Raw genomic sequence first — 15,651 nt, forward strand, 5'->3', positions numbered from 1 at the left:
TGGAGAAGGCAGGAGAATGGGGTTGAGTGGGAAAAAATAGATGGGCCATGTTTGAATGGCGAAGTAGGCGTTCTCCCCGTGACCTGCGTGGGTTTTCTCCAGGAACTCCAGTTTCCTCCCACACTCCAAAGACCTACAGGTTTGTAGTTTAAGAAGATAACTGCAGATGCTGGTACAAATCGAAGGTATTTATTCACAAAATGCTGGAGTAACTCAGCAGGTCAGGCAGCATCTCGGGAGAGAAGGAATGGGTGACGTTTCGGGTCGAGACCCTTCTTCAGACTGATGTCAGGGGGGCGGGACAAAGGAAGGATATAGGTGGAGACAGGAAGATAGAGGGAGATCTGGGAAGGAGGAGGGGACGGGAGGGACAGAGGAACTATCTAAAATTGGAGAAGTCGATGTTCATACCACTGGGCTGCAAGCTGCCCAGGCGAAATAAGGTTTGTAGTTTAATTGGCTTGGTAAAATTGTAAATTGTCCTTAGTGGGTGTAGGATAGTGCTGGTTGTGTAAGGGGATCGCTGATCGGCGCGAACTCGTTGGGCCGAGGGGACTGTTTCCACGTTGTATCCGTAAACTAAACTAAACCACTCCCTGACAGTCTTGAAGTACAAAAGCCAGGAGTTACCCGGACACTTTAATTCTCCTTCCCATTCCTCCACAGACCTTTCTGTCCCAGGTCTCCTCTGTTGTCAGAGTGAGGCTGAACGCAAATTGGAAGAACAGCATCCCATATTTCGCTTGGGCAACTAACAGCCCAGTGGTATGAATATTGATTTCTCCCACTTCAGGTGGTCCCGGCATTCCCTCTCTCTCCACCCCTCCCCCACCCAAGTCGCACTAGTTCCTCATTTTCACCCGACAAACAGCCAGCAGTGGCCTGTTTGCTTTATCAACGTTACTTTTTTGCATATTTTCATTCATTGTTGCTTATCTCTCCACATCACCGTCTATATCTCTCGTTTCCCTTGTCAGTGAAGAAAGCCAATGGAATGTTGGCCTTCATAACAAGAGGAGTTGAGTATAGGAGCAAAGAGGTCCTTCTACAGTTGTACCGGGCCCTGGTGAGACCGCACCTGGAGTACTGTGTGCAGTTTTGGTCTCCAAATTTGAGGAAGGATATTCTTGCTATGGAGGGCGTGCAGCGTAGGTTCACTAGGTTAATTCCCGGAATGGCGGAACTGTCGTATGTTGAAAGGCTGGAGCGATTGAGCTTGTATACACTGGAATTTAGGAGGATGAGGGGGGATCTTATTGAAACATATAAGATAATTAGGGGATTGGACACATTAGAGGCAGGAAACATGTTCCCAATGTTGGGGGAGTCCAGAACAAGGGGCCACAGTTTAAGAATAAGGGGTAGGCCATTTAGAACGGAGATGAGGAAGAACTTTTTCAGTCAGAGAGTGGTGAAGGTGTGGAATTCTCTGCCTCAGAAGGCAGTGGAGGCCAGTTCGTTGGATGCTTTCAAGAGAGAGCTGGATAGAGCTCTTAAGGATAGCGGAGTGAGGGGGTATGGGGAGAAGGCAGGAACGGGGTACTGATTGAGAGTGATCAGCCATGATCGCATTGAATGGCGGTGCTGGCTCGAAGGGCTGAATGGCCTACTCCTGCACCTATTGTCTATTGTCTATTGTCTATTGACGCTGCGGACCGTCCGGCGCGGCCTGCAACCACAACAGCCTGACTGCAGGAGAAGACGGCAGGAGAAGGGAAAGACATTGTGGCCTTCCATCACAGTGAGGAGAGGACTGGAGGAGACTCACTGTGATGGATGTTTTCTTGATGGATGTTTCTTTTTTTTGTGTGTTTTTGGGGTTGTGTAATTTTAATGCCTATTTAATGTTTTTATTGTTGGACTGTGGGTGACTGAATTTCGTCCAATATTGGATGACAAATAAAGCTATCTTGAATCTTGAATCTCTTGAATAACCAGTTTGAAGAAGGGTCTCGACCCGAAATGTTACCGGCACGGTGGCGCAGCGGTAGAGTTGCTGCCTTACAGCGAATGCAGCACCGGACACTCAGGTTCGATCCTGACTACAGGCGCCCTCTGTACGGAGTTTGTACGTTCTCCCCGTGACCTGCGTGGGTTTTCTCCGAGATCTTCGGTTTCCTCCCACACTCCAAAGACGTGCAGGTTTGTAGGTTAATTGGCTGGGCAAAATGTAAAAATTGTCCCTAGTGTGTGTAGGATAGTGTTAGTGTGCGGGGATCGCTGGGCGGCGCGGACCCGGTGGGCCGAAGGGCCTGTTTCCGCGCTGTATCTCTAAATCTAAAATCTAAAAATTCCTCCTCTGCAGAGATGCTGCCTGTCCCGCCGAGTTACTCCAGCTCTTTGTGTCTGTCCCCGGGAGTTACCTGATTGCTTTTCTCTGTCTGGTTGTTCCTGTTGGAGTCTGGGAAATGGATGTGGCATCCCGTCTCCTCCATCACCTTTTTGATGTTGTTGCCCCCCTTGCCGATCACGTGAGAGTGTTCCGTATGCGACACGTCCATCTTCAGGGTTACCCGATTACTCTGATCCAAAGAACAAGAGGGAAACAATTGTAACTTAATGATCACTCTGCATCATTCCTGCCTCGTTCATCAACTCCTTTTTTTCATTACTGAATGGACTCGAATTATGAGCAGCATTTTTCTTCAACAATGCTTCATTGTTCACCAGGGAAAACGAGACATTGGATAGTATTGCAGCAGACTGGTATTACTTGTTGTGAACGCAGTGCCTGCGTTAATTAACTGAACTGGAGCTGTGCTGACCCATAATTCGGCACCAAACTGGGTTAGTACTTGCACTGCATTCCCTTAGATGGAGACCCGGGGGTGGAATGGGCAAAGGGCTAGAAGACTTTGCACCAGTGGGTCAGTCTGAAGAAGGGTCTCGACCCGAAACGTCACCCATTCCTTCTCTCCCGAGATGCTGCCCGACCTGCTGAGTTACTCCAGCATTTTGTGAATAAATACCTTCGGTCAGCTAAGGAGATGGATGAGGGATCTTAGTTCTTGGAAAAGACCTAATTGAACTGTAAATGGATAAGGGACTGAATACATCGAACAGATGTTCCCATGTCCTTCTCATGGCAGGGAGTGGGGGAAAAGAGAAAGAGAGAGAGGGAAAGAGAGATAGAGAGAGGGAAAGAGGGGGAAAGAGAGGGGGGAGAGAGAGAGAGAGAGAGAGAGAGAGAGAGAGAGAGAGAGAGAGAGAGAGAGAGAGAGAGAGAGAGAGAGAGAGAGAGAGAGAGAGAGAGATGAAGAATCATCTGGGTGATCTATTTCTCCCTCCTAACCACATTCTCCTTCCTTCTCCCCATAACCATTGACACCCGTGCTCAGTGTTGCAGTGTTAATTTTTTAGATGCCGGAGCTGTCAAACAGGGGCGTCATTTCGGGTTTTGCTTGGGGGGGGGAGGGGGGCAAGCCAGTCTCCCAAGAGGGTCAAACATGATTATAGCCTATCAGTACATCCTTCGCTTCCATAGAATCACCTTTATTCAATACGCGGCCACCTTTTACAGAGGTGCCGGAGCGGAGCGGCGCTCCAGTGAGCTCGGGCAGCACTGCACCCCTGCCCATACTGATGAGTGCCACAAGACCATCGATGGGTGGGTGGGAAGGTGTGAGGACAATGGGGGGGGGGGGGGGGACGGGAATTGGGAACAGGAACAGGGACTGAGCAAAGGAGAAGGTACAGGGAGAAGGGGGGGTGCATGAGGTTTGGGGGGACGGATGGGAAAAAGGGGATGTGGAGTGTAGGTGAAAGCGCAAGGGGGCAGAGGAAAGGCAAGGTGTGCATTGCCAGGCATTGATAGGGAGAGGGCATGGGGCAGGACAGGCAGGAGGGGGTGAAGGAAAGGGGGTAAATGGCAAGAGGGACTGGGGAATGGCGGGGCGGGGGGGGGGGGGGAAGTAGATTGGGAAAGTGCCAGGGAGGAATAGAGAAGAGGGCATGGGTGGAGGAGGGGAGAGGGAAGGGGGTTGTAGGCATGGGTGGAGGAGGGGACAGGGAAGGGGGTTGTAGGCATGGGTGGAGGAGGGGACAGGGAAGGGGGTTGTAGGCATGGGTGGAGGAGGGGACAGGGAAGGGGGTTGTAGGCATGGGTGGAGGAGGGGAGAGGGAAGGGGGTTGTAGGCATGGGTGGAGGAGGGGACAGGGAAGGGGGTTGTAGGCATGGGTGGAGGAGGGGAGAGGGAAGGGGGTTGTAGGCATGGGTGGAGGAGGGGACAGGGAAGGGGGTTGTAGGCATGGGTGGAGGAGGGGACAGGGAAGGGGGTTGTAGGCATGGGTGGAGGAGGGGACAGGGAAGGGGGTTGTAGGCATGGGGGAAAGGAAGAGGCAGATATATAGCAGGGAGTGAAGGTTGCATGGTTTAATGAATTGGGGAGAGGATAAGGAGAAGGAAGGGAGGCGGGGCAGGGAAGGAGGGGTTTACAATAGAATTGGATGACGGGCCATTCTACATTTTTCAACCATGGACGCTGGACAAAACGCCATTTTCAAGATGGCGGCGGATGGAGACGAGGATCGGTATCGCCAAAAGAATCATCAAAGAAGGAACAGGTAATGCCAGCATTTATTTTCGAGAACTAGAATATAAAAACAGGGATGTAATTCTGAGGCTCTATAAGGTGTTGGTCAGGCCGCACATGGAGTATTGTGAGCAATTTTGGGCACCATGTCTGATGAAGGATGTGCTGACTCTGGAGAGGGTCCAGAGGACGTTTACAACAATGATCCCAGGAATGAGTAGGTTGACTTATGATGAGCGTTTGTCAGCACTGGGCCTGTACTCACTGGAGTTTAAAGAATGAGGGGGGACCTCATTGAAACGTACAGAAGAGTGAAAGGCTTGGATAGAGTGGATGTGGAGAGGATGTTTCCACCAGTGGGAGAGTCTAGGACTAGAGGTCATAGCCTCAGAATTAAAGGACATTCCTTTAGGAAGGAGATGAGAAGGATTTTTTTTAGTCAGAGGATGGTGAATCTGTGGAATTCTTTGCCACAGAAGGCTGTGGAGGACGTCAGTGAATATTTTTAAGGCTGAGGTGGATAGATTCTTGATTAGTAAGGGCGTCAGGGGATATGAGGAGGATGGGGTTAGGAGGGAGAGATAGATCAGCCATGATTGAATGGCAGAGTAGACCTGATGGGCAAAATGGCCTAATTCTGCTCCTATTACATGACCTTATGATCATCATCAGAAGGCAGAGATGTTTAGTCTGTACACTAGGTGGAGTGAGGTCCTAACCCTGCCAGTGAATGCCATTGATTAGACTGCACCGAGCTACCACAGTAACTGCACAGAGAGAGTAGACCACTGCTGGTTGACAATGTGTGACAAACTGCCCTCCTCACCTTTGTGTCCAGGACCGACATGATCCTTTCTTTCGCCTCCTTCACGTTTTCTTTCTTTCCGCCAACTTTAATGTGGGGATCTGCACAAACATAAGCAAAACCACACGTGAGATGCGAGGCAAGCTGTCCTCGTTCAAAGGTCCAAACTAACATAAATCCCAACCCAGGAACCATGAGCTCGGGTTCGAAGAAACTGGAGGGAGCTGTGAGTAGGGTTGCCAACTTTCTCACTCCCAAATAAGGGACAAGGTGACGTCATCGCCCCACGCCCCATGTGACCTCACCCAGCCAGCGGCCACGTGCTCCCGCTCCACCAATGGCGGCCGCCCGGGCCGGGAGGTGGGTTGCTATGCAACCTCGTTAGGCGGCCCCCGGGCCCGGCACACTGTCCGGGTCTAAAGCCGCCCCTGGGCTACAGTGTCCGGGCCTACAGTGTCTGGACATACAGTGTCCGGGGCTACACTGTCCGGGCCTACACTGTCCGGGCCTACACTGTCCGGCCCTACACTGTCCGGACCTACAGTGTCCGGGCCTACAGTGCCGTCCTGGCCTAATACGGGACAAGGGCGGTCCCGTACGGGACAAACCAATTTAGTCCAAAATACCGGATGTCCCGGCTAATACGAGACAGTTGGCAACCCTAGCTGTGAGCCCTCAGTGGGGTGAAGTGTCTCGTGTGCCATTTGGGGTGGTATTGTGGCGCAGTGGTAGAGTTAGTGTAAGAAAATAACTGCAGATGCTGGTACAAATCGAAGGTATTTATTCACAAAATGCTGGAGTAACTCAGCAGGTCAGGCAGCATCTCAGGAGAGAAGGAATGGGAGCCGTTTCGGGTCGAGATCCTTCTTCAGACTGATCAGTGTGTGGAGCTCTGGCCGTAGTGTGGAGTGCATTGCGCCCTGTGTTGTACGGTCATCTGTGGGGCGTTGCCGGGGAAAGCAGTGCGCCGTGTGTTCGGGCGTGAGCTGCGGGCAGTGGTGTGGAGAACTGCTCTTCCTGTACGTCCTGGAGGGGGCTGTGGGCCGTGGAGTGCCGTGCGAGGCTCAACGTGTACGTGTGAGGCAGCGACTCTACCGCTGTGCCTCTGCCGTGCCGCCCAATCATGGCAGCCGATTGGGAAAGGGATGAGAGCGCCACGTGAGAGGAGGTGCGGCTAGGATGAGCCCCTGCAGCAATGCAGGCTGTCGGGCTGCAGTTTGGTACCGAGCTGGAGCCAAGTCACGCGGCATATTCTCAATGACACTATTTACAATCAAGTTGCAGGAATAGTTGTCAGATTTCCAAGTCTGAGCCAGAGACAAGAACTCGATGCTTTCAAACCTTCGCCCCCACATTCCTTCACTTTTTTAATGTTCAGGCTCAGACAAAAGACCCAGATCAAAGTTTTTATTTTTCCAGTTTCTTTTAAAAGAGATACAGCATGGAAACAGGCCCTTCGGCCCACCGGGACCATGCCTACCCATTGATCACCCGTTCACGCCAGTTCCATATTATCCCACTTTCTCATCCACTTCCTTACTTAAATTACTCGAGGAGATTTGCAGATTCCAATTAACCCACAAACCCCACACTTGTTTTTGGGATGTGAGAGGAACCCAGAGGAAACCCACACGGTTCACTGGGAGAACCTGCAAACTCCACACTGGCAGCACCCGAGCTCACGATCGAACCCGGGGCACCGGCGCTGTGAGGTAGCAGCTCCACCAGCTATGGCCTCTGCGCCCTTCTTCCCAGTTACAGATCAGGGTCTTAAGTGGCTATTCTTTACCCGATCAGATCCCAAACATATATCTAGGCTCTTGGTACAGGTATTTCCAGCAATCTGCCTGTGCCTGCTTGCTCATGAGTAAAAATATGAGCTGTCTAGCAGTCTAACAGGATAGACGCACCTTGTGGGAACAAGAGCAGCTCCTATGGTGCTGCTATGGTAGGAAGGAACTGCAGATGCTGGTTTACACCGAAGATAGACCACAAAATGCTGGAATAACACAGTGGAACAGACAGCATCTCTGGTGGGAACGAATGGGTGACATTTGTCTGTCTGAAGAAGGGTCTCGACCCGAAATGTCACCCATTCCTACTCTCCAGAGATGTCTACCCAAGAGATCTTCAGAGTTACACAGTAGAATTCACAGAATCCACTCCTCAGCCTCTGTCTACAGAGGATCTCTCCCCAGACGTTTCTGTCTGGACGGATGATTTATTCATCAGCGACTCATTCATATGCTTCGTAAAAATTGTACTTGTTGAGTTTGAGTTCAGTTTGGAGATACGGCGCGGAAACAGCCCTTCGGCTCACGCCAACTAACGATCCCTGCACACTGGCAATATCCTACACTCTGGAAACAACTTACAATTTTGCCAAAGCCAAATTAACCCACAAACCTGTACGTCTTTGGAGTGTGGGAGTAAACCAGGAGCGCCTGGGGAAAACCCACACGGTCACAGGGAGAACGTACAAACTCCGTACAGACATCACCCACGAGTCAGGATCGAACCCAGGACTCTGGCGCTGTACGACAGCAACTCTACTTCTGCGCCACCGGGCTCCACGATTTGAAAATCCTTTATAAGATTATAGTCCTCGGAGTGAAGGGTGCTTCATTTAAAATAATTTATCTTGCTTAACTTCCTTGGAAGTATCTTCACCTTAGTTGAGGCCCCCCACTCAAAAGTGTAGTTATTGACCGCTAGAGACTTCAGAAAAGAGACTGATGTAAATCGATCTTTGAAACATAGAATCTTTGAATTCAGTATAACCTTTCTAATGTGAGGGAACTGGTAGATACTACATTCACTCTTCTGCATTCAGGTTATTCTGTCTCTCAACATTTAGCAATACCTCACTACGTGAGGGGCTTTGGGGAGAAGGCCGGAGAATGGGGTTGAGAGGGAAAGATAGATCAGCTATGTATGATTGAATGGCGGAGTAGACTTGATGGGCCGAAGGGCCTAATTCTGCCCCTATAACTTATGTGTCTTTCCACACCCAACCGAGAGTCTTCCTCGTGAAATAAATTTTGCATGTTAATCTTACTCCCATCTTTGTATTCACCATGGCCCCTTTCCCGGCCTTTCCCCCAGCGTTCTTACCCACGTACTTTACATACAATAAATACGGCATGGTGGCGCAGCGGTAGAGTTGCTGCTTTACAGCGCTTGCAGCCCCGTAGACCCCGGGTTCGATCCCGACTACGGGTGCTGCCTGAACGGAGTTTGTACGTTCTCCCCCGTGACCGGGTGGGTTTTCTCCGAGATCTTCAGTTTCCTCCCACACTCCAAAAGCCTTCAGGTATGTAGGTAAATTGGCTTGGTGTAAGTGAAATTGTCCCCAATGTGTGTAGGATAGTATTAATGTGCAGGGATCGCTGGTCAGTGTGGACTCGGTGGCCAAAGGGCCTGTTTCCATGCTGCATCTCGAAACTAAACTGCATACCTTGCAGAAAATGGGTCGATGCCAGTTCTGGAGTTAAGGGGGATCAATGTGGAATGCTGGATAGGGAAGGGCATGCAATAAGGCGTTTAGCGTCTCTGAAAAGGGATAAGCCAGCAGGCATGAATGAACAGGTGCTAAAAGAAGGAGGAAATTACAGAGGCCACGACTGCAACTTTCCAATCCTTCCTGTCTACAAGAATGGTGCCAATGGGCTGGAGTTCTGTGTAATATAGGCCAGTTAGTTTATTAAAATTGTTGGAATCAATGTATGAAACAGCATAAAACCTTAGTTTAGTGGGGTATTTGTTCATGGTCACGTGTACTGAGTGAGGTACAGGGAAATGCTTTTGTTTCAAGCGATCTAATTAAGTCAGATTGTACTACGCAAGGTTACAATGAAGTTGTACAACAGGTAGTGCAAAGGTAAAAAATATCAGAGTGCAGAATATAGTTTTCGGCATCCCAGTTCGCGAGAAAAAGTCCAATCTCCGCAATGAGGTAGATTGGAAGATGGGGACTACATCCTAGCTTCTGGCGAGAACCGTTCAGAAGTCTGATAACAGAGGGGAGGAAGTTGTTCCTGAGCATGGTGGTGCATGCTTTCAAGCTTTTTTGCATGGGAGAGGAGAGGAGAGGAGAGGAAATGACTGGGGTAGTAAAGGTCTTTGATGATGTTTATTAAACAAGGGCAGTCACCACCTATCTATATACTAAAACTCTCGTTTGTTTGTTTGTTCCTGAACTACAGCCAAAACGGTACACGATAACGCGACAATTTTAGGCCCACCTTACTCACCGTCATCCCCTTGGTGCTAATGGAAGAAGTGTCATTGAAATCAGTGTTGTATGTTTTAAGTTATTCACAATTTAAAGTTTAAATCTATCTTTTAGGGAGAGAAGGGGGGAGGGGAGGAAGGGAGAGGGGGGAGGGAAGGATGGGGGAGCAGGGAGGAGATAAGGGGGATTGAGGGGGAGGGGAAGGGAGGGAGGGGGAGGTGGAGGGAGGGAGGAGGGGTGGAGGGAGGGGGGGAGAGGGGGAAGGGAGGAGGGAGGGGAGGGAGGGGGGGGTGGTAGGGGGGAGGAGAGGGTGCTGCACCAATGCAGGAAAGGTTTGGGCCCAACGGGTCCACTTGGTCTATTGGATTTTAAATTGAAGGCCCTGTTTTACCAGATACATTTTTTATGAGGTTGTAACAATAAGTGTCATCGCTGATCGTGCATCTGGTACTGTCTACATGCATTTTCAGCATGGCATTTGACAAGGTCCAGTGTAGGAAGGTCAGTCAATAAAAGTAAGAGTCCATTGGATCCAAGGGAGATTCGCAAATTGGGATATAAAACCAGCCCAGTAGCAATAATCAAAGAGTAACTTGAGTAGGTTTAACCTATGATGAGCGTTTGTCAGCACTGGGCCTGTACTCGCTGGAGTTTAGAAGAATGAGGGGGGGACCTCATTGAAATGTACCGAATAGTGAAAGGCTTGAATAGGGTGGATGTGGAGAGTCTAGGACTAGAGGTCATAGCCTCAGAATTGATGGACGTTCCTTTAGGAAAGAAGGTGAGGAGGAATTTCTTTAATCAGAGGGTGGTGAATCTGTGGAATTCTTTGCCACAAAAGGCCGTGGAGGCAAAGTCAGTGGATATATTTAAGGCAGAGATAGATAGATTCTTGATTAGTACGGGTGTCAGAGGTTATGGGGAGAAGGCACAAGAATGGGGTTAGGAGGGAGAGATAGATCAGCCATGATTGAATGGCGGAGTAGACTTGATGGCTGAATGGCCCTAATTCTATCACATGATCTCCTTTGATTTTATGAACTATCTTTAGTCGGACTTTATCGAACTTCAATGTTATACCTTGCACTGAATATTGTATCCTTTATCCTTTATCTACGCACTATAGATGGTTTAATAGTGTTTTTAGACTTTCGCCCTTCAGCTCACCAAGTTGGGGCCTACCAGCGATTTACATTAACACTACACTACACACTAAGGACAATTTACAATTTTACTGGAGCCAATTAACCTACAAACCGGGACATCTTTGGAGTGTGAGAAGAAACTAGAGCTCCCGGAGAAAGCCCACGCAGTCACAGGGCGAACGTACAAACTCCGTACAGATAGCACCCGAGGTCAGGATGGATCGAAGGGCCGAATGGCCTCCTCCTGCACCTATTGTCTATTGTCTATTGGATCCGGGGTCCTCTGGCGCTGTAAGGTCGCAGCTTGCTGCGCTGCCCACCTTATGTATTCATGTACAGTCTTTTCTTTGACTGGATAGCACACAAACAAAAGCTTTTCACTGTACCTCGGCACACATGACAGTAATAATAAACGAAACAAAACTAATGGTCGGCAGGAGTTTTTGCAACTGGAAGGTTGTTACCCGAATGGTTTTTTCAGGGCACATTCTGGGCAGCATGGTGATGCAGTGGTAGAGTTGCTGCCATACAGTGCCAGGGATCCTGGTTCGATCCTGACTGCGGGTGCTGTACTGTACGGAGTTTGTACGTTCTCCCCGTGACCTGCGTGGGTTTTTCCCCGAGATCTTCGGTTTCCCTCCCCACACTCCAAAGACGTACAGGTATGTAGGTTAATTGACTGGGTAAATGTAAAAATTGTCCCTAGTGTGTGTAGGATAGTGTTAGTGTGCAGGGATCGCTGGCTGGGCGGCGCGGACTCGGTGGGCCGAAGGGCCTGTTTCCGCGCTGTATCTCTAAATCTAAAAAAAAAAATCTAAATCCAAAGACCTACAGGTGTTAATAGGCTTGGTACAAACGTGAGAATTGTCCCTAGGATAATGTTAATGTGCGGGCCGGCACGGTCTCTGTGGGCCGAATGGCCTGTTTCCGCGCTGTATCTCCAAACGAAACCACCATATGAGAAAGTGCAATAAACTAAACTAAACTTGGAATACCAATTATAGACGCAAAAAGATGGAGCAACTCAGCGGACAGGCAGCATCTCTGGAGAGAAGGAATGGGTGACGTTTTGGGTCGAGACCCTTCTTCACGCCGATTCCCTGTGAAACATCAGTGTCAGACAGTATCAAGCCAATCTGATGTCAGGTTTACCATCGTTTTGCTGCTATTACACAGTCACCATTGTACAGCTCGCCTTCAGAATTGCTTCCGACATATTGCTTCCTGCTGCATCACCTGCCAACAATGTAAGATTAATGTATCAGCTGTGGCCTGACAGGGCAGGCTCAATCATCCCTTAAGTTCTCCTCAATCGATTCTTAATTATGCAGTCTCGTCTTTTGCAACACTGTTTTCAGTGTTTTTTCTATGGTGAGGTTTGGCGCGCACCCTGGCAGGAACCCGGAAGGAAGTTTTACAAGCTTGACCTTTTCCTCGCGTAATAATAATGCCCAAATATCATTTATAATTGGTAAATCCTAATCTCTGTGTGTGTGTGGGTGTGTGGAGGCCGGGGGATTTATCCATTGAGCTAAAAATAAACGCAAATGCTGAAATAAGTGGATGTTAGATAAAAGTAATGGAAAACACTACAATGGGCATCGACCTTTTGCTGCTAATTTTGGGTAAAGGGATACCTTTCAGTCTCCTCCTTCACTGAGATGAAAGTGAGTGAATGAATGCTTCTGTCCTTGATCCGATTATGTAGGAGTGCTGCATGAAATTCTCTATAATTTTTCCTAATTTGATTCCAAATTGCCATTAAGGGAATTGTCTCAAAGTATTTGCCACAAGCAAGCTGCCCAGTCATCTAAAGCACTGACGCAAGTGCACCTGAGCTGAGTCATAGAGTCATACAGCGTGGAAACGGGCCCCACGGCCTAACTTGCTCACACCGACCAACTTATCCCATCGACGCTGGTCCCACCTGCTTGCATTTGCCAATCTATATGTTTAAACTCTCGTTTGTTTGTTTGTTTGTTCCTGAACTACAGCCAGAACGGTACACGATAGCACGACAATTGCAGGCCTACCTTACTCACCGTCGTCCCTTTGGTGCTAATGGAAGAAGTTTCATTGAAATCGGTGTTATATTTTAAAAGTTATTCACATTTTAAAGTTTAAATCTATCTCCTAAGGAGGGAGGGACGGGGAGGAGGGAGGGAGGGGGAAGGATAAGGGAGAGTTGAGGGGGATGGAGTGGTGGGGGAGGGCAGGGGGGAGGGGTGGAGGGAGAGAGGGGGAAGGGAGGAGGGAGGAGAGGAAAGGGGGGGGAGGAGGGGATGGGAGGAGAGGGGAGAGGGGAGGCAGGGCCGTTTTTTACAGCATTATGGGCCCCCGGGCAAAGCAGTGTACTGGGGCCCCTACGTTACTCTCCCCCCCCCCCCCCCCTTCCCCTACCAGCCCCCCCCCCCCCCCCTGTCGTGCCGGCGAAAAGCACTTACCGAAAAGCACTTAGCGATGGACTTAGGGTGCTACATTGTTGCGAAAAGCAGTTACAGATCGCTGTGAGCACTTAGTGACTGAAAATGTTGCGAAAAAAGCACTTATTGAGCCTACATTTTTAAAGTAGTATTTATTTATTACAAGTCACTTAACATACACAGATCAGCATGGGGCCCCCGGGCAAGTGCCCATCAGGCCCATGCGTTAAGATGGCCCTGGGGGGAGGGGGGGGAGAGGGGAGAGGGGAGGGGGGGGGGGATAGAGAGGGTGTTGCACCAATGCAGGAGAGCTTTGGCCCAACGGGTCCACTTGGTCTAGTATCCCTCCTAAATCTGTCCTATCTGTGATGTCCGAAGAAGGGTCTTGACCTGAAACGTCACCCATTCCTTCTCTCCAGAGATGCTGCCTGTCCCGCTGAGTTACTCCAGCATTTTGTGTCTATCTTCGATGTAAACCAGCATCTGCAGTTCCTTTCTACACTATCTGTGTACCTGTCTAATTGTTTCTTAGACGTTGCGATAGTCTCTGCCTCAACTACCTCCTCCGGCAGCTCTTTCCATATTCCCACCACCCTTTGTGTGAAAACGTTACCCCTCAGATTCCTATTAAATCTTTGATTTCACCTTAAACCTCTGTGCCCTGGTTCTTGACTCTCCTACTCTGTGCAAGGGAGTCTGTGCCTTTACCCGATCTATTCCTCTCATGATTTGATACTTTAACTGTTTGTCACTCTTGAATGTCACTAAAACGAAGGAGCTGATTGTGGACTTTAGAAGGGCTAAACATCCAAGGACGTACACGCCACTGGAGATAAATGGGTCTACTGTGGATAGGGTGAGCAGTTTTAAATACTTGGGAGTCCGCATCGCAGAGGATCTGACATGGGCAACGCACATTGCCGCACTGGTGGGTAAGGCAAAGCAGCGCCTTTACCACCTTAGACAACTGAGGAAATTCAGAGTGTCTCTGAGGATCCTTCATTGCTTCTACTCTGGGGCTGTAGAGAGCATCCTGTTCGGCAACATTACAGTCTGGTTTGGGAACAGCTCTGCCCAGGACAGGATGGCCCTGCAGAGAGTAGTGCGTTCGGCAGATCCAGAGCAAGCAAGATCATGAGGGACCCCTGCCACCCCAGCAACGGACTGTTCCAGATGCTACGGTCAGGCAAACGCCTCCGCTGTCACGCTGTGAAAACGGAGAGGATGAGACGGAGTTTCTTCCCACCGGCCATCAGGACTGTCAACTTTTATAACTCCAGGGACTAAATTTATGTCTACACTATAGTAACTTATTAACTTTATTTATATGCTGTAACTGTAATTATTTTTTGTGCACAATCCGCAGGCATTGCCACTTTCGTTTCACTGCACATCTGTGTATGTGTATGTGACAAATAAACTTGACTTGACTTGACTTGACTTGTTTAACCAGCCAAGATGGCCCTTGTCGAGCCTGCGGCATTCGAAGCTAGATCAGTGTGGAGAAGCACAACAATTTTGAATGGAACCTGCGTTCAAAATGTGTAAAATTCTGAAATGTGGACCTGAAATCTGCTGGAATCTTTGCGGGGGAGTAACAGATTTGCAAGACAGTAAGTTTTTTTTTTGTAAGATGCATCACTGTGCACCGTCTTCAGTTCAACAAGTCAACAATCAGTCTGAAGAAGGGTCCCTGCCCAAAAGGTGGCCTATCCATCCCCTCCACAGATGCTATCTGATCCGCTGAGTTACTCCAGCACTTTTGTGCTTTGCTCAAGAGTCCAGCGTCTGCAGTTCCTCATGTCTCATCAACTGAAAGGCTTGGCAACACAGAGCACAAAGGCAAAGATAGACACGTGTAGGAAGTGACCTCAGAAAAATCTGGAGTAACTCAGCGGGACAGGCAGCGTCTCTGGAGGGAAGGAATGGGTGACATTCTTCAGTCTGAAGAAGGGTCTCGACCCGAAACGTCACCCATTCCTTCCCTCCACAGACACTGCCTGTGCCGCTGAGTTACTCCAGCTTTTTGTGTCGAACTGCTGAGAGTGAACGTGTTAAGGAGTCGGGTTGACCTCAAGATTCAAAATGAGTTCATTCCTACTTTGTTGCATCGCCTGCAGTGGCTCACTCCAAAACTGGGTGGCATAACTCATTTTCTTTGTGTGCAAGGACCGAATTTAGACTTGTCAGGAGATGGTGGTAGTGAAAACGAGCAGCCAATGCACAGCAAATGAAAAAAAGTCCCTTCCTACATAACTCATGGAGGGACTGGTTTGAGGTGACATCATATCCAATGATGGAGAACACGGCTTTGGGACAAATGATATATTGCATTGTAAACCTCTAATCATCTTGACCATGCAAAATCTCAAAGTGCCTTTTGGCATCTGGTTATTATTAATGGCAAGCAGGGCATTTGAAAAGGGCTTTGTTTATGCCTTGTTGCCGTGACAACAGAATGTACACAGCAGGCTGAGTTCCTGTGCTGCTGTGGAAATCTCGGCTGGGGTCT

The 15,651-nt window shown here is 49.2% G+C and overlaps 1 protein-coding gene across 1 annotated transcript in view; it reads right to left on the bottom strand.

Moving 5' to 3' along the window:
- Nucleotides 1-15,651, bottom strand: part of LOC144600809 (protein bicaudal C homolog 1-like) — a 141,868-nt gene that overhangs the window by 21,936 nt on the left and 104,281 nt on the right. The window contains exons 3-4 of the mRNA XM_078412701.1: nt 5,359-5,438; nt 2,364-2,522 (exon numbers count right to left, since the gene is read on the bottom strand). Of these exons, the coding sequence (XP_078268827.1) occupies nt 2,364-2,522; nt 5,359-5,438 (239 nt within the window). The remainder of the gene's footprint in view (nt 1-2,363; nt 2,523-5,358; nt 5,439-15,651) is intronic.

The sequence above is a fragment of the Rhinoraja longicauda genome, chromosome 16, assembly GCF_053455715.1.
Source record: "Rhinoraja longicauda isolate Sanriku21f chromosome 16, sRhiLon1.1, whole genome shotgun sequence".
NCBI lineage: Eukaryota > Metazoa > Chordata > Chondrichthyes > Rajiformes > Arhynchobatidae > Rhinoraja > Rhinoraja longicauda.